Source organism: Macadamia integrifolia, chromosome 3 (assembly GCF_013358625.1).
Source record: "Macadamia integrifolia cultivar HAES 741 chromosome 3, SCU_Mint_v3, whole genome shotgun sequence".
Classification (NCBI taxonomy): Eukaryota; Viridiplantae; Streptophyta; class Magnoliopsida; order Proteales; family Proteaceae; genus Macadamia; species Macadamia integrifolia.
This window is the reverse complement of record NC_056559.1, coordinates 447,662-467,751: the sequence shown is the minus strand read 5'-3', so window position 1 is coordinate 467,751 and position 20,090 is coordinate 447,662. Positions and strand designations below refer to the sequence as shown.

Here is a 20,090-nt window from a genome sequence, read left to right as displayed (position 1 = left end):
TTTTTTTTTTGTTTTAAGTGGTCTACCTTACTGCTGTCATGCCCTCATGGTCTACCCTCAAAGATTATAGTACTGCCTTTTGCTCTGCTTTGATCTACATCAAGCTTTATTTTAGAACACAAGACCCCCTTTCTTTATCTAGAGACATGCTCATTCGGATCTTGGGAATTCAGGTTGGCTCTATCCCAGTTCGGTATCTTGGCTTCCGTTGATTTCCTCTAGGATCTTGGCGATACATTGCATTCCTATACCTTCCGCAAAAAGATCAAGGTTCATAGAGTTGTGTTGCATAGGTAGGTCTATTGAGATACTGAAAAGTTCACTGCGGAAGAAAATTTTGTTGAGGACACTGTACCTAATGTTCTGGCTCAGCAGGATAAAAAGTAACCAGTTGCTGAATTTCCGTAGTCACAATACTGCTCTTTGATTTGGTCTGTTCCCTTTCTTTGCTCTAAGCAACCAATCTAACTTCTTCAGTTCCATTGGTGAAGATTACTGACCTGCATATACACCATACTTCACTAGGTAACTCTTCTCCCAACAATGTGTATTTAGCTATATGCCTATATATCATAATTTTAAAATTCTAATCTAAATAATATATGGAGCACATAATTAAGTGATCATCTAGGGTCATCTCATCCTTAGTGGTCATTTGAGAAGTTTGACATAGAATTTCAATTCAAAGTATCTTGAAACCTTTATAAATAAGAGCTTCTGTTGGACCTTGTATGACAGAAGACTCCACACTTAACAGAGTGTGTGTAGTCATCTCTAAGTTAGCTCCCTTCAACTTTGGCAGGGTGAGAGCTCCTTACAAACAATTTCTATCATCCAAACAAGGGCATGGTTTTAAGTCTTGTACATTTATTTTCCAGTGTATAGACATTGAGTTTGTATCATATAATTTAAGAATTCCAATCAGTGACAGTTTATTATTCTGTTGTACCGGTGAAAATATCTGTTTACAATGGCTCAGTCTTTCCATTGAACAGTTTGAGACAAAGGAGATAGATGTTGCACGACTGCAATCCTCACGCATTCACCCCAGGGAGTTACCATATGTTCCCAGGGTGGAAGTGCCTACCAGGCAGAACCTCTTGAAGGAAATCACAGCAGCTACCAAGGAAATGTTCTTTCCAGATGATCCTTTACGCCAATACAAAGGCCAACCTCTATCAAAAAAGTTCATGTTAGGCCTCCAATCAATTTTCCCAATCTTAGAGTGGGGGAGAGACTACAATTTAACAAAGTTCAAAGGAGATCTCATCGCCGGGCTCACCAAGATCTTGGTGCCATTATCATAAAAAACCATAAATAATCACAAGTTTGCTCAGAATAAACATGATGAATACCATTCAGTCATGCACATTTAAACATTCCACAACAAATGTCAGAAAACCTCAAACCCAAGTCTAAAACTTATGGTAGGTGTGGAAACATTGCTCTCCACATCATCAGATGAATAAATCTGCAACCATCAAAGAACAGCAAACACCCTAAACTAGTAACACTTGGTCAATAATAGCAAGTGTACGTGAGCATTGCTACCTTCCAGTACAAAATATCATAAAGCAAACTGCAGCATCATGAATATCTAAGACTTCCACAGTCCAGCTAAAACTAGAATGCATGGGTCTACTCCAATGCATTGTCCTTTTATGTATAATCAGTTATATTAATTTTGTCCAACAACCAACTCTATTAGTCATCAACAAAATGGTTTAGTAGAGCATCCCCTAGAAGTGACACATGGTAAATTGCAATGAAATGAGTAAATCTAGCATGTCAAATTTTCTCCCTAATTGGTGAAAGGATATATATATATATATACCACATACAGCAGCAGCAAGCAAGACACCTAATTCAACACACAGGAACATTAGAGTGTGGCAGAAGTTGCATCATTTCAAAAGATTTTTAACAACAGTCTATGTTGTTTTCGTTTGAAACTTTGCAAGACAATCAGGATCCATAGTAATTATCAGAGTCAATTCCAAATAACAAACATTTCTGGCGCAGACCGTGATACATTATCATTCCTATACCAGTGGTAAATGATAATCATCCTCAGTCAAATTTTGATGGAAAGAAGAAAGATCAAGGTTTGTTGAATGTGGATGCGGCTGTGCCTTTTGGTATCTCAATATTTTTCAATATTCTTTTTATAGCTGCAATCTTTACAGTGGCTTTGATGTACCACAAAAAACACTTAAAAAGTAAAGATTGAAAAACCAATTTCTTTGGAGACAAAACTGCATTCTTTTACTTACAAAGACCTGAAGGAAGCTACATATGGATTCAAGGAAGAGCTGGGGAGGGGAGCTTTTGGCACTGTCTATAAAGGGGTACTCTTAGGTTTGGATTCTAAACTTGTAGCTGTAAAAAAGCTAGAGAAAGTGGTACAAGAGGGAGATAAGGATTTTAAGACTGAATTGAGCGTGATTGGGCAGACCCATCATAAGAATCTGGTCAAATTGGTTGAATTTTGTGAGGAACAACAGCATAGGCTCCTGGTCTATGAGTTCATGAGCAATGGCAGAACTTGACAATGATTGACTGAGTTTAAATCTGAAGTTTAAGAACAAGAAACAAAGCCAGCAGAATAATATAAATTAAGAACATAATTTGAAAGTGTCCACAGTAAAGGACAGTAAATATATGCACTTCTAGTGGATCACATGTTTTCATTCCACACAGTTGCACTAATATATTTTGAATATATATGTTTTCATTCCATAACAAGTTCATTTGCACAAAAACCTAAAATCAATGAAACCTTATTCACCTTAGATGCAACATTCAGTTCAAGGCAGAGTAAACCAAGACTGGACTAAACAGAATGCATGAAATGTCAAATCAGCAGAAAGTACATGACAACAGTAATAGTTAACAAAACTCAGATTTCTATGCTAACCTCAATTCTAAAGAAGTTCTATGAAACAAGGAAAATGCATAGAAGTATTTACATTTAAAAGTTAGTACCTTGTTAGCAGAAAACATAGCATAAAATGAGGGCAAAAGAAGATACACATCTCGGGGCAGAAGAAATGCATTCATTCATATTCAAAGTAATCATACATCCGTTCACTTTTCAAAGTCTTGGTGGATTCGAACCACCATAACCTAGGCACTAGCCCAGATGCTCTACCAATTTGAGCTAAAGACTTCTTACCTACAAAAAAGATTGTTAATACATTATAGGCTAAAATCAATAAAAAAAAAACTTAGAATCCTGGACTACAACCACATAAGCACAAAAATAAGGATCCAATGAAAATGTGTGTTTTAATAGCACAAAAAAAGCCACCACATTAACTGAACTTAATAGTAAAAAAAGAAGTCCTCATTAGCTGAATCTAAATATAATCTTCATCCAGTGATTCATGAGCTGCAGATGCTTGAGATGATATATGGGAAATAGAATCCTGCAAGTGACATTGAATGTTAGGGTAATCCATACTAAATAAGAAAAATAAAAAATGCAACAAACAACATAACAAACTAAACCTACTCACCATAAATGACATGTAACTGGGATATGTGTTATCCATCAGTTGTGTAGGAGTTGGTGCAGTAGTTGGTTGTTGTTTTTGTAATCGTTGACTGTTACTTGGTCCTCCATTTTTTTGTTTTCCTTTTCCTTGTTTTTCAACTCAACTCTTTAACCGTCTACCACCTCTTTTATTTTTCTCTTTATGCTTCAAACGTAATCCATCGTATATGTCATTTGAGAAATCAGGCAATATTGGCATATCAGGGCAATCAACTGGGTTTCTAATATCACCAAGCTTCAACCTTAATTCATTCGCAGTATCCTTCACCAACTCGTATCCCTCAATTGTATTTGAAGCTTCTGCTGCTATTTGAATAAGTTCATGACAAATACGCCTATACCGTTGCGTACAGTCCAAGTTGACATCTTGTTCAACTTCTTTCCCCCTACTGTCATTGACCACCATATTTGTTGCTCCCCGTGTCCATCTCTTCAAAATATAGTATTCAGGAATACGCTTTATATCTAACACATCCAAAACTTTCAAACAATGACAACACAGAATACCATCGGTCTCGAATTTCATGCAAGAGCATGCTACAATTCCTTGAAGTGGGTTACAACATACTTTATACTCACAGTCTGCTTCATAAATCCCAACCCGAAAATAAATGTATGGATTCCCATCAGTTCGACTTATAATGGTGCAAACAGTCATCCAATTGTATTCCTCTTGAAATAACTGAAAAATAACAGGAGTGTAGAGTTCCCCAACTTGTTTCTGTACAATAGACATTGAATTTGCAAGTCGTGGCATCTTGTTCCGTGCATCAAATTCTGCTTTTAATTCATTACCACGCTTCTGGTTAAGAACTCTCTCAAAGTGTTTAAAAAATTGCACAACATCCAAAGTTGACTTCAAATAGTCCTTCAAGTCACTGTTGAGACTCTCACTGAGCTGTGTACTTCGAATGCCTATTGTGAATGTGTTTTTCATATAACACCTCGCCCATTGACTTTTAAGCCCATATATGCGCTGCAACCATTCATTATTCTTAACATCATACTCGTCCAACAAATTAAACAATGCTGTCTCGAATTCATCTTCCACATCGTATTCGTATATGCATTTCTTTAAATTTTTAAGAAAATGAGAGCCATCCTTCATCATATGACCCAAATGCGTAATGCCATTCTGCATTAAGTGCCAAGTACACAATCTGTGCCATGTCTGAGGCCACATTTTTTTTAATGCTCTAGCCATAGCTTTGTCTTGGTCCGTGAAGATAGTTATAGGCTTCTTTCCACCATGTGCTTCAGCAAATACCTCAAACAACCATTTGAAAGATTCCACTGTCTCATCATATAAAAGTGCAGCCCCGAATACGGTGCACCCTCTATGATGATTGAATCCAGCAAACAACCCAAACGGCCTACACTCTTTGTTGGTGCGAAATGTAGTGTCAAAGCTGACTACATCTCCAAATTGTGTGTAGTCAATGATCATCTTTGGATCAGCCCAAAATATGTTAGTTATTTGTTCTTCACTATCCAGCTGAAATGAGTATGTGAAAGATGGGTTGTTCCTAGTTTGGGTAACAAAGTACTTCATCAAACTACCTGCTTCACCATATGTTAAGGCACGTTGTCTTTTAGTGCGAAGATAATTCTTAACATCTTGAGTCATATAGCTTAGGTTTTCAATCCCACCAGCATGCCTACCCATCAACTCAACTGTGGATCTAGGCCTGATTCCCGAGTCATCTGCCAAATCAATTTCATACCTATGTATGTCTAACATATTCCTTTGTGAACGCATCATATGAACTGTTGATGTAGTATGAAGCTCATGATTATGTTCTCTCACAAAGTCACGGCACTTGTATTTTCCCTCATCAACCAAATATATGTTCATTCGTGCCTCGCAATTTGTTCTTGTCTCAGCTCGAGGGTTAACAATATTGACGTCTCGCTTGTCACTCAACCGAAACCCAGCTTTTGAACAGACAAATCCCCTAGATGTTATAGTCGTGTTGTCTTTCTTGCTTTTATTCACAAAGTGTCTCCTAACACTAAACCCCATTGCCCGTCCATAACTATTGTAATAATCGTATGCATCCTGTTCTGAGTTGAATAACATCCCAAACTCAGGTTCACTCGCATCATTCATGCAAACATTCTCCATATTAGACAAAACAAGGACAAAGACAGCAAATCTCTTAGGTTTGACAGAGACAATGAGCAAATAAAAATAATGATTTTCAAATCAGACCCTAAATCTGCATTCCCATCTTCAGTCATATGTCACTGGTAAGTGGCTAAGAACAACCCTTCCCCCTAATATTTGCAGCATTAAAAACCACAGAAAAACCCGGTTCATAGTACAATGTAAATACTTTAAAAAATTTTCAATTTCAGAGATAGCGAACCGATCAAGGAACAAAGACAGAGAGACAACAAGCAAATAAAAATTTTAAAATTGAAATTTTATTGAACAGAAAACCTAATATTTCAGCATTCAAAACCACAGAGCAACTTTGTGCAAAGTACAATGTAAATACTTCAAAAAAATTTCAATCTCAAAGATAGCGAGTCGAGCGAGGAACAGAGAGACATCAAACAAATAAAAGAGAGAGAAGGCCCTTTGCAGAGACATTAACATTAACATAAAAGAAAAAAATAAAAAGAGAGAGAGAAGGCTTTTCCCTCATCATACCTTCTTTGCAAGCGCTTCGTACCAGAAGGAGAGAGCGAGTCGAGCGAGAAACAGAGAGAGAGAACGAGAGGAGTCAAGTGAGGAAGAGTCGAGCGAGAGGGAGAGTCGACAGAGGGTTAGGGTAGAATCAAACCCCGTAACAGAGAGGGAGAGTCGTAAGAGGAGAGAGGGAAAGAGAGAGAGTCGAAAGAGGAGAGAGGGAAACACAGTTTCACCTTTTATTTCAAATGTACCGGTTTGTTGTGATACGGTTTGGTTCAAATTGGTTCTTCACTGATTCGGTTCAAATTGGTTTTATAAGTTGAATAACATCTGGACCGTTCATTTGGTATGTGACACGTGTCAATCACTGAAATGGGTATTTCAGGGAATTGCACCAGATGGGAATTGCAGAGGATTTTTGTCCCCTCCTGCTCTCTCTCTCTCTCTCTCTCTCTCTCTCTCTCTCTCTCTCACACACACACACACACACACACACCAAACCCTTGTACATCGTCGACTTCCTCGCAGTGGTCAAGACCAGCTCCTGCCCACCGGTGTTAACACCACTCTTCTCCTACAACTCAATCTGCCGCCAATCGCTTAGTCATCCCCTTTCCCTTTGTCGGCGCCGCCCTCTACATCTCACGCCCATCCCCATGTTCTCCTAATAGAACTTCGAAACCAAGAAGAACTACCAAAAGAGCCACTCATTTACAATAAACTTGGTCACAAACACTGGAAACCCTGGATCATTCATAGAAAACAAACACTTCCACTAAAAAATAAGTTCACATAAAGAAGAATTTACAGATTCAACAAGCAAGCAAAGCCTAACCAAAAAAATTGCCCAATAGGAAAGGGGGGCGAGATCAGAGATAATTACTGGTAGAAATAATCTTGCAATGTCCGGCAACTGAAATCCAACGGGAGATTAAGAAATATCCAACCATGATGGCCAAAGATGCCGCCAACAAGGTGAGGAAATAGGAAGCAATGAAGGAGATGACAAGAGCAAAAAATAAACAGAGGAGAATGCGACAAGGATGCTTATGAGATTCGTCATCTTGCTTAGGGGAATCCATGAGAGAGATTGGTTAATGCAATGCCATGGTGCATGGAACTTGTTTGATCGCTACAAATGAGGTTGCGATGAAGAAGATGACGACGGTGTGGGAGAGTTGGTAGCAGGTTGAAAGTTTTTAATATTCAACGGTTGAGATTTAACATTGTTAAACCAACGATTTAGATTAAATTGTAGCGTTTCTAACTTCCAAACGCTTAAGCGCTGCGGCCTTTTAGCCAAATATTTATAATTAAGGCGAGTGGTAGCAGGATGTACGTATTGTAATCTTCTTTTCACTTTCTTTTAATATTAACCGTCTATTTAAATTTAGATTAATCTAAACCATCTATTAGTTTTTTATATTGTAATTGATTCCTAGTTTTTAGGGTGGAGAGATGACGGATGTGATTACTTAACTTGTCTAATATTTTTATATAAATAAATATAATATAAATAGAAATCCCACCATTAATCTCAAGCTGATGTAGGGGTCACACATCTTTTAGAGAATCCATTTCCATTAATTATTTTATATTAATTAGATTTTGTTAGTTTCGATATACATCATATGCATAATTTAAGCTGAGGCCAAGTGTTCTTTTGGTGGGACATAAAGGGCCCTGGAAAGGACATAGGGATCATCTTGTGTCTGGTTGTAGCTCTTGTGTCCTATCTAGAAAACTTTGTTCCTTAAGTTCATTAAAATAAAGAATCTATTGGGGATGCAATCCTCCATGATCAAGATGTCAAACACAGCCTCCCTGACCATACCATTGCTTGTATCATTTCTTCTTCTTCTTCTTTTGGTAAAGATTGCATATATCCATTCAACCCTATAATAGTTTACACATTCACATATTAACCTCGAATATTTCAATGTTTTATTTTGTAATTGACAAACTCTATATGGACTGAAACTTGACACGTGAGAAGGAGGGACATTATGGTCTATCAGCCCACCAAATTTCATGCCCCATCTAATCTGCGAAGAGGTACATACAGAAGATAATCAAGATAAGTCACGATATTAATAGCATGTGTATTAGCACAGTTTAAGGGAATAAGCAGTTACTAGTTATTGGTTCCTAGGACGTTAAACATGTTTATTGTAGAAGGATGAAATATGAAATTGTGATATGTAAGATTTGAGTAACAATAATCCCAATTTCTACTGCCTACTAATTACAAAATTTTCACTAGAATTTCTAACAATCTATTCTATATACATGTCCATCTCTCCATCCAAGAGAAGGCTCTAAATTGTGTGCTTTATATTAATTTCCTTTCTCTTTGTTTTATAATGTGTTGCCATTTGGTTTTCATCTTGACATTAGGTTGCTCCTTCTAGGCAAGGGTTGAGACTGGAGATCGATTGTTCGATATCAACAACATCAATCTTCAGAGAACTCAATCCCCGTAAACCAGCTTATAAAGTGAAGAAACTCACAACTACATCAAATCTCTTTCGTAATTGATATGAAATCAGCCTCCATATGACCGATATGGGATTGTAGAAGAACTCTTTTATCCCTACAGTGCTCTTGGCTTGCAATAGTTTCACTGTCCCTTTGCCACTAAATGCTGTAAGAGTTTCCAATAGGCCCATTGGGCTTTTTGGATTTCTACACTACCACATTTATTCCAATGACCAAAGCCCGACTGATCTTGGATTACGGCCCACCTAGAAGAGAGGTCTAAGATCTCAATGACAAAGATTCGCCACATGGATTTAGAGTCTAAAAAAACTATTTACTCCACTTCAAACTAATCCAATTAATGTTCGTGTTAGCTTGCTCTGAATAAGGTGTTAAGCACCTTAGTCCACTTGATTAAATCGGACTTCTATCATAAGTACGATATATTAATGTAAGTCATATTCATAGTGATACTGAAACAAACAAAACTATATAGATGAATAATTATAGACACTTGCTTTAGTCATGAGACTCATAACTATCACTGTTCTATTTGAAGCTCCAACAGAAACAAATTCCAAATCCAAGGTTTTTGCAAAATGTATATTGGGTCTAGAGATTCGGGTTCCATCAGTTATTAACTGATCTATTGGTTCTGAAAATATTGAAAGATTTGAATCAGAACTGACCCACCCGACTGAATAATCAAATCGGTTCTAAAAACTAGATCTATAATCAGGCCAATAAGTTAATGGGTGGATTAATTCTAGTTTGATTCGCAGTTCTAATCCTAAATTGACACCCTTAATTTGAGAGGGAGTTTAACAACCAAAGCAGTTTGGGGGATTATTTGGAGTGTTGGGTTTAATAGAAGATATTCAACTTTTCCTCCTATTGGTCTGTCTTTTTGTTCCTTGGTAGACATACTTGTTTTGTTGGATTTGTGGCTAGATGAGTATTCTTATGATTTTTTCCCCCTCGTTCAAAGAACGGTGGTAGGCCTTGGATGCCGTTGGGGTAGGCCTTGATGCGGTTGGCTATTATAGGAGTCGTTTAGTAGTACATTTTGCAGTCATGGTTTGAGGAATTGGATCAGATTGGATCGGTTGGAATCGGTTAAATTGGATTGGTATCAGCCTTGATTCGATTGGTTATTATGAATCGTTAGTAGTACGTGTTGCAATCATTTTTAGAATCTTGATCCTTGACCGGTACCATAAAATGGTAAAAAAAAAAAGAAAAAAGACTACAAACATAAAACTAGGGGCATTTTTGTCCATTTCTTGGGTGATTGGGATTGGAATTGGAACAGTATCGGCCTTGACCGATCCTATATTGAATACCGAGTTCCCAAACCATGGTTGCAATAGAATGAACTATGCAACTTTTTGAATTTTCTATATTCGTTTAATATTTAGAAAAAAAAAGTTTTTTTTTTGACTATATCTGATAGACAAACACAAAAAGGTGTTTGGTAGTATTTATAGCCTTTATTTTTCATTAAAATAAATTAATATATCAACAAATTCATAAACAGAGAATTGTTTATGATTGTTAGGATAAAATAATTATTGTTGTTTATATTCTACACCATTAATGAGCACATGTTTTAATCACTCAAAACTAAGGGTAAAATGGTCAATTCATATATTTTTATAAAAATCCTTTCAAATAGAGTCCAATCCTTTGTGAATCTTGTTAATTAAGAACATCTAATCTTTATCCAAAAAAAAAAAAAAAAAAACAAAAGGTTAAAACATCCAATGATTCTGAACCTCTCTCTCTCTCTCATCTCACCTCTTTCTCTCCCCCAAACCCTAGAAAACCTATGAATTGATCAATTGGATTCGTTGGATTGTGTTGGCCTCTCTCTCCCAATCCCTAGTCCTATGAATTTACAAATCTAGATTGATTGGAATTGGGGATTTTGCTAAATGTCCCTAGCCTACAACTGAGAATGAACAATGTTATATAATGTACTATACATTAAGCATATCGAGCCTATTTTTTATTATATGATCTATTATATCTAATGGTAACCACAAGATTACTATTTATAGTCCATAATTAGTTATTATAACTTATTACTAATAAATTGGTAATAAATATAAACATAAACTATGTCAAAGAGAGCTTACATAGGATGAGACAATGAATCCAACATCCTTTATCTTCCTCTTCCCTGGTAATCCACACCATACCATCCATCTTGGTTTCTTGAAAGTCATCAACCCCACATTTTTCTACAATTAAGTTCCTCCCAAAGTTTAAAAACGAAAAAAAACAAAAAAAACGCGTAACTCTCGCAACCTTTTAAGACAACAAAGAGTCTTGCTCTATGACATCTTTGTTTCAGATATCTTTCTTTCCACATGGGTACAAGATATACCCAAAAAAAAAAGGGCGTACAAGACATATTTTAATATTTTTTACTTTTACAAAATTCTAGGTGAGTAAAAAGCAGATTTGGATATTCCTTTTAGGGAGTTGTTCTCAATCTGAGACTCTCGTATCTTTCTCTCTCCTCATCAAAATAAAGGGAGGAAAGTCTTTTCACATGGTGGAGGAGAGATAAGCACATGGTAGTGCTAGCCGTAAGTTACATTCTTGGTCAAAGTTCATTTTTCCTTTCTTTTATCTTGTTTTATGATTAGTGAAACAAGTGTTATTCCATTTTTTGAATAATAAAACAAACGTTATTCAAAATTTAATAGAATTCGAATATTATTCAGATATGAAAACTGATTGATATTGTGAAACATGTACTGTAAATATAAAATAACATTTGGCTTTTTTATATAATATTTTTTATTTTGGTAAATGAATAATTTCTTAATTTAATTCTGATTTTTTTTTATTGAATCCTTAAATTAATAAAATGAATTGTTCCAAAGAATTCCCCAATCTAAATAATTCTTAAATTTGAGTTTACTACCTTTGCCTTGTATTGGATGGGTAATAGTTAGGGTTGAAACAAGGTCGGGTATCTTAAAATCACAACCCAACCTTAGGTCCTCAAAACTCAACCCAAGCCTAACCCAACCTTTCTGGGTTCACACTCAGGCCCAACCCTACAGGGTTTAGGGCTTGGGTTGGGTTGGGTTGACCTTAACTGGTCTTGTATTTTTTTTTTTTATCCGATGAAGGAAACAAATGTTAATCCTCTACTTACCAAAGGGGGTGGGGAGATGACTGTGGCCAACCCTTTTCCACCTCTAATCTATAAATTTGCAGTAAGCAAGGTTGTCAATTTAGTTATAATTAAGATGACCATTCAATCGTCTAACGTCACCACATCTCCCAAAAACTAGACATGCCAAATTTTAGTCCAATTCTTCATGATTGTCACTGTATCTAAAGTTCATATCAATACATGACAGGAGACACAAAGAAAACTTAGTAAAGAAAATGGAAAAATAATTTGGTCATCTTAGCTCAATAGGTAAAAGTTTGTGACTTGTGTACACACATAATATGGGTTGAAGTCATATAGATAGCTTGTGTAACACATAATGTGGGTCTAAGGGAAAAAAACACTATTACTAAACACAATAATAGATCATGGTTAAAATCAGGTTAGGTTTGCCCTAAATCTCAACCCAGGCCTAGCCTAGGGTTGGGTCTAGTTGTCCCTCATAATCGGGTTAGATAGGGTTCAGCTCATGGCAGGCTAGAGCAAGTTTGGGCTTTCAGGCCAAACTTACTAATATTCATAAGCTACCGTAGATGTTCTAAGGGGGTGTTTGGTTCGGTAAATCTTGGGAATGACATTCTTTAGAATGATAATTCTTAATTTTTTGAGTTGTTTGGTTCCACTAGGATGACCCTCATAAGTGAGCATCCTACTTCCCATGAATGACCATATTGCAAAGGATGTGTTTCAAATCTGAGTTTACCTCAACACTTAAACTCAGATTTGAGCAACCTTTTTACCACCTAGTATAAAAGGAGAAAGCGGACAGACGTTCTCTACGGAAGCCAATATCTCAACCTGCGAGAAACATGTACTAGCCTCAAGGCAACCACAATTTTTCAGAAAGAAACATAATTCAGAAGAATATCTATCAAAATATTGACTTTCATAACAGATACATACACCATTTGATTTGCCGAACCAAACACCCCCTAAGAGCTTTTGTGGAGGTTCTTGTTGCTGTAACAACCTGTAACAAACTCACTAATTATCCACATGTGTTTGTTACTTAGTTCTTTCCTATATAAATCTGTAATCTCTCGAGTCTTTAATTAATGAGAAAACCCATTCCTATCATGGTATCAGAGCTTTTCTTGCTCTCATGAGCTCCTCTCTAAAACCCATTCTTGTTCTTCATCTCTGAAACTCCGCTTTCATGGTTGCTTCCCTTGTAGACTCTGGCTCTGTTCTTGATGATTCTTCCTCTTCTTTCATAGTACCAAATGTCTCACCTCAACTTTCTCTCAAGTTCAACTCCACCAATTTCCTTTTGTGTTGCACAGTTTGTACCTCTTCTTTGTGGCTATAATCTGCTAGGTTATGTTGATGGATCTTATCAGTGACCTTCATCTGCAACTTTAGCTTCTGCTGCTACTCTTTGGTATAGGAAAGATTAGCTTATACTGAGCTAAATCATCTCCTCTCCGTTTGAGAATGTGATCTCGCATGTGGTAGGTGCCAAGACTTCTCATGAGGCGTGGAACACGCTCTCACCAGCGTTTTCGCTCCTTCGTCACGAACTCTCCTAATACCTCTGCAACTATATCAACTGCTAATGTTGCCTCCTTTGGATCTAGTTCTTCAAACTCTCGTTACCGAGTTCTCATCGTGGATCTAGTTTTTCTAATCGTAGATACTCAATTCAAGGATATCATAATCAAAACTCATCATCTGAATTGCAAAATCAAGATCCTTCAAATGGTCTTCATCAAGGCTATGGTTCTAGGCAATATTCTGGTTCTCAATAGGAATCTGGTTCCAATTTCTCTTCATAAAGGAGTATCTCAACGTCGACGAGTGATTGTTCTCCATCCGTTATGAATAAGCCATGGCAATGTTGTCAAATCTACAACACCATAGCTCATCTTGCCTCTCATTGTGTCCAAAGGTTTAACCATGCTTTCGTTGGTATAGCCTCTACTTCACTCTCTTCCTCTTCCTCTTCCTCTTCCTCTTCTTGGCTTTTGGACTCTGGTTCTAACAATCATATAACTACAAATATTAGCAATCTGGCTATTAGCATGCCTTATTTAGGTCCTAAGTAAATCATTGTGGCAATGGACAAGGTTTGTAGATCTCACATTCTGGTTGAGAACTACTTTGATTGTAAACTAAAAGCTCTACAATCTGATGGTGGTGGTGGTGGTGAATTTGAAAAATTGGATCCCTTTTTCATAAACATGGTATTTCTCATAGGCTATCTAGTGCCCATACCCATGCCAGGCGCAAAATGGCGATAGGCATATCATTGAGTCTAAACTTGCTCTTCTATTTCAAGCTAATCTTCCAACTTCTTTTTGGTCATACGCCTTCCTTACTGCTATATATCTCATAAATAGATTACCCAATTCACTTTTGGGTAAAATTAATCCCTTAGAACGGTTGTTTGGTGTTCATCCAGATTATAATTTATTACATACCTTCGGCTCTGTATGTTATCCATGGTTACCTATACAGCAGCCATAAGCTTGAATCTCGTTCCCATCCATGTATTTTTCTATGATATTCCCTCACACATAAGGGATACAAATGTTTTGATTCTAGCTCTAATAAGATGTTTCATTTCAAGGCATCTTATTTCGGTATATCTCCACTTATGACCAAGTCGCTGACATTTTTACAAAGGGGCTCCCTCGTCTGCGTTTTCATTCTCTTAAAGGCAAACTTACCGTTGGCTCACCACCAGTCCGCTTGAGGGGGCCTGATATCTGTAAGCCAACGTAGATGTTCTATGAGGTTTTGTGGAGGTTCTTGTTGCTGTAACAACCTGTAACAAACTTACTAACTGTCCATGTGTGTTTGTTACTCAATTCTTTCCTATATAAATATGTAATCTCTCAAGTGTTTAATTAATGAGAAAACTCATTCCTATCACTTACACCCTAATGAAAATGATTGCTCCAATAACTTATTACAAAAAAGGGGGGAGGGTGGAATGAATGCTCTACAGTTGGATGACCCTTGTGCCCAGACATGAGCCACATTGTGAAACTTAAAAATCCACTTCGTGTTTATTAGTATGACTATATTTGGTAAGCAAGAAAAGAAAATAATACAAAAGACATAATAAGCAAAAAAACTGATTACACCATGATTTCTTATGTGTTTCTCTCTCTTCAAATTTAAAAGTTTTAACTTTTTCTTTTCTATTCTTTTATTTTCTCGATTACAAGCATAGCCAAGGCGCATTTGTCATTAGTCTCATGCTAGCGTAGGGGTTGGACAGCCAAAGAACATTCTTTATCTCAAAAGTATAATAATTGGTTTTACCACTATGGAAAGAAAACGTGTAAGGCTTAGTTTGATTGTCAAAAAATGAATAGATAAAAAGAGAAGAAAAAAATTCATTACGAAATAATGATTGACTAATTATGTGTATCTCTTCTTTCATATACAAAAGTTTTTGAGTTTTTTTTGTTTTTTGTTTTTCCTTTGTTTTATTTACTACTTGACAACTAACTAGGGTTAAGATTTCTCTATGTCTTATGTCTTATCAATTAAAACATTTTAAAAGATATTTACTTTAAAAAAAATTTTGGATTAAAATTCCATATCTTCAACTACCGACAGTGGGCTCATAAAACGTTGGCTTGAAACTTAAGCAATTACTCCACAGAACGCACCATGTTCCAAAGATGCTCCAGAGTTGAAAATTCAAGTCTTTCCCCCTTTCCCTCTCTCTCTCTTTCTACTCTGCAAAGCTGAAAATGTAAAAAGACTTTTGTACGTTTCTGCTTTGCCAGAACTGAAAAGTGTACGATACACTTACCTGGCATTTTCTGGTCAGACCATTGTAAATCTTTCTTGACCTCTCCATTCATTTACATGCTCAGGAATGAAAGGGGTAGCTGAGATTTTTTTTTTTTGGTAAATAAAGGGGTAGCTGAGATGCCATTGAAGCAAATATGATATCTATGGGAATATGGGACCCACCTCAACACATTCTCAAATCAATCCAGCCGTTAGTTCATTTAAAATTTAATCAAATTATCTAATCTCTCTCTCTCTCTGTGTGGCAAGGGAATAATAGCTTATGTAAATCTAGTACTGGTAGAGGCAGAGGAAGGTATTCAGAAATGGCAGGCTTCATGTGGATCTTACCTTGAAGACGACCACAGAGAAGAGGGAGCCCAATAGTCCTTATGTGGTTGGGATCGTCAGACTTAGTGTGGAGTTTCAAGCTTATCTACTGCTTAGACATTCTCAAAATGACGAACCAGTCTGTGCTAATGAAGCCACTCACTTCCCCCACTTTTTCTTTGTTATGATTGTGTTTTCTGCTTTCTGTTCCCCTTCTCTCGTCTGATTTGAGAACGAAAATATGGAGAGAGAGAGAGAGAGAGAGAGGGGTGGAAAATTGACCCTACATAAATCTTTCTTTTCTTCTTCAAATAATCTGAGTGATTGGCAGAGGAAATAGGTAAGAGAAAATAAAAAACAGGGGATGGAAACATAGCTTAGGAAAAAAAAAAACTGATTGTACGGTCTGAATGATTCAAAACTCCCAATGCCAATGGTATGGTAATCTTGGGTCAGAAAACTGATCGGGGGTTAATGCTTATGTTCAGCACATGAGTCAAGTTAAGAAAAGCTCGAAAAACACTTCCATAGGAACTCTCCGATGCTCAAGTCAATCTTGCAACAGTAATGAAGGGGTGTGAGGAGAGAGCAATAGAGAGTGAAATAGTGAAGTGATCGTACCTTGGGCCCCTCCTTTACTTACAGTGCGGGGTAAAGTTAGTAACTATCCAAGGGCAATTACTTGTTCTCTAAAGTGGTGATTGGATCGAATTAGAGCCATTCCCTGATGGATTCCCTACCTAGGCATGGGGTTCTTTGTTAAGTTTGTCTCGAATTTTTGGCCCGTTTTGAAGATTGACCCGCTCTGACATATTTTATGATCTGAAATAATTACTGGGAGTACATACATGTGTTTATATGGCCTAAAATTTTCATTAAACTTGGAGTTAATTTGATACACTAAAAAATTCATGTTCTCATATAGGTCACTATCAGGGAAGTTTTCTATACCTGACAATGGGGTTGGTGATGGAGGAATATAGACTTCGATTTTTCATCTAATTTTTTATGAATCTTCTAAATTCTTAAAAAAATTGGAAGTGATTTGAGTTCAAAAAAGTGGGTTAATAAATTTTTCAAATTTATTGGACAAAATATGTTACAGTTTGAAGACCATTTTTAAAGGGATTGATACCTAACCTAAGAAATTTTTTTGATGTTATTTTAGTATGAGACTTAATGAGTTAGATTAATTTCAATTTATTTGGAATTCAACATATATTTGTTTTATATTTTTCTATGTTAGTAGGTAGAATAGGTTAAGACAGAATTTTGACAAAATTGTATAGGAAAATACAAAGATTGTTCTATTTTAAACGATAATCAAAACCAGTATTTGGAATAAATAGGGTAAATGAAACCTCTACCCTAACTTTTTTTATGTTTATAAGTATTATCCAAAGTAGAATTTTATGAACACTAGATCTATTCTAAACCTTAGATTTCATAGTGTTTTATTATTAAAAATCTAATTTTGCAAATCTAATATTATGTACATAAGAGAATGAGAAACACATTAAATTTTGTTCCATGATTTGAATTATGTGTACATAACAGAACTTTTCAAATGGAGTATTGATTACATAATGTTAGTTACTAATATTATAAGTTAAGTTCATAGCAAAAAATCTGTCCCTTGGGAGGTTTTCTGGTGTACCTCTGCAAGGGGTTGGTTTAAAATGAATGCTAACGGGTGTTCTTTAGGAAATCCAGGAAAGGCTGGTATTGGCGGGGTTCTAAGAAATGACAGGGCTGAGGTCATTTTGAATTTCGAAGAAGCCGTTTGGAATATGACAAATTTCGAAGCTGAATTTTGTGCCGCCATTTCTGGTCTTGAGCATGCCCAATTAATTAATGTCCATAATCTATGGATGAAATGCGACTCAGTGGCTGTAGTTATTCTCCTCTTGTGAGGTTTAGTCCCCTGGTTCCTTCTTCAAAGATGGAGAAATCTCAATTCATATATGTGCAATATTCAATGGAAAATTACTCACTGCGATCGTGAGGCAAACACAATGGTAGGTTTTCTCTTGAAAATAGCTACGAAGTATGAGGCTTCAGACCCAGTGACCAGTTGGTCCCTATTACTGAGAATGGATCTGGAAAAGGATGCAATGCTGCCTCCTCACTACAGATTCATGTAACTTTTTATTTAGTATCTTTGATAGGTTTGTTTCCTTTGGGTTTTTTTTCCTACTGATGGCCATGCCGAAGGTGGGATCTTAGCTCTTGAAAATTCTCCTATGTTCATTGTTTTTTGTTTTCCTCATTTGTACACTATTTTCTCATTTTTAATACAAATCTTCGATCTTCTAGCAAAAAAAAAAATAAAAAATTGTGATTATGATCGCATGGAGTAGTGTACTATGTGCATTATATGATTCTTATACCACATGAGTTTTTGTTCATGCATATTTTTAAAAACACTTGATAGTTTGACCTTTAGGAGGTATGATTTGGTCTTTGGGAGGTTGGACACTAGACAACTTCTACAAATTTCTATATGTTGAATGGAGGCAATGTAGTATTACGACACATTGACCATTCATAAATAATGTTATGAATTCGTTGTTTAGTTTTCTTTTGAGTTATCATATGTACTTATGCGACGAGATAAATGTAGCAGTGTAAGTATGTGTGGTATGCTTTTTTTTTTGAAAACTTTTATATTATAATATATATATATATATATATCTTTCTTAATATTGGTTGTATGACTTGATTTCAAACATATTTAGTGTGATGGTTCTACTTACTAAGTTTCTTCCAGGAGGCTTACCCTCGAAACTTACAAATGACATTCGTGAGGACTAATGTGGAGAGGACATGAGTGTTGAACCTATTGTTCATCAGCAGGAAGACTTGCTTATGTATTCGAAGGAGATAATGATTTTTATTTTTTTAGATGATGTAGACTTTGAAATAGACTCTGATGACGTAATTTAATGCAACATTACTTTAAGTTTAAAACTTAAAATAGGTTGAAGTTTTAATTTTAATATTATATCAGTTTAGTTAACTCTTGGTTGCACTTATATTGTGTGTGGATGCTACTCTAGTTTATTATCGCTTAGAACTTAAAGATCATGTGAACATCCCTAGGCAGGGTTTGGGGTCGTCAGAGAGAGAGAGACAGAGAGAGAGAGAAAGAAAGGAGTCGTTGTACTAAAATATCCTCTGCCATCCTTAAACCTTCAGCAAGGATAAAGGGGGTCATAATGGCATGGGAGGAGCGTATTTTCATTCTAAGGTTGTGATGAACGGAATCTTCATTAGATCTAAAAAAATGCAGTAATGTTTCTATCTTAGCTGCTCGGTTTAGGGAGGAAGAAGAAGAACAAGAGAGGAGGGTTGCTAGCAAGATGCGATCAAAGATCCTTTATGAGATTTTTTGCAGCCAAGAGGAGAATCATTTAACTTCACCACCAACCTTTTTATGATTTAATGGTGATGAAGCTTGATTGCATCAGGGTTGTGGGGGATTTCAAGGGAGGCGGAGGAGAGGCACATTAGGTTGTGATTTGTGAGAGTGGAGAGGCAAAGGTCAAGTGGCCGGCATAAAATAATTTGGAACACCCTCAATTAAAATAAGCTTTTGTTCCCCAAGTTGTTCTTTTAATCTACAAAACATGGCACAAGATGTTTTAGAGCATAGATAGGGTCTGGTTTGTTCTCCAAGGACAAAACAAAGAAAATGAACCGATGTAAAAAAAAAAAAAATTTGTTTTTCCATTCTTTTGATCCTGAAGAACTAAAGAACATTGGAATTGTTCTCTAAGAGAGTTACCAAATACATCCTAAGACAAACCAATCCTCCTATTTCAAACCCTTATATTTAGAATAATATGGATTATGGAAGTATAACCCTAATTCAACAAAATAATAATAATAATAATAATAATAATAATAATAATAATAATAATAATAATAATAATAATAATAATAATAATAATAATAATAATAATAATAATAATAATAAAACTTGATTCATGTTCATTGGCTTTTGTGGAATTTTTCAAATAAACGTTGGATCAAAGCTATAGATGTTTCAACTATATTTTGGGTAGCAGACTATCATGTTACACATGTGGAATGAAATCTCACATCAAACCAATGGGAGCACGAGTGCCCCATGTTTTCTACCC

General features: G+C 36.0%; 1 protein-coding gene across 1 annotated transcript in view; it reads right to left on the bottom strand.

Annotated features, from left to right (window-relative positions):
• Positions 1-5,681, bottom strand: part of LOC122073648 (protein FAR1-RELATED SEQUENCE 5-like) — a 6,772-nt gene extending 1,091 nt beyond the window's left edge. Inside the window, exons 1-6 of the mRNA XM_042638272.1 lie at positions 4,136-5,681; positions 3,670-4,021; positions 2,456-2,571; positions 1,842-1,861; positions 1,403-1,471; positions 1,088-1,237 (exon numbers count right to left, since the gene is read on the bottom strand). Of these exons, the coding sequence (XP_042494206.1) occupies positions 1,088-1,237; positions 1,403-1,471; positions 1,842-1,861; positions 2,456-2,571; positions 3,670-4,021; positions 4,136-5,681 (2,253 nt within the window). The remainder of the gene's footprint in view (positions 1-1,087; positions 1,238-1,402; positions 1,472-1,841; positions 1,862-2,455; positions 2,572-3,669; positions 4,022-4,135) is intronic.
• Between the last annotated feature and the right edge of the window lie 14,409 nt (positions 5,682-20,090).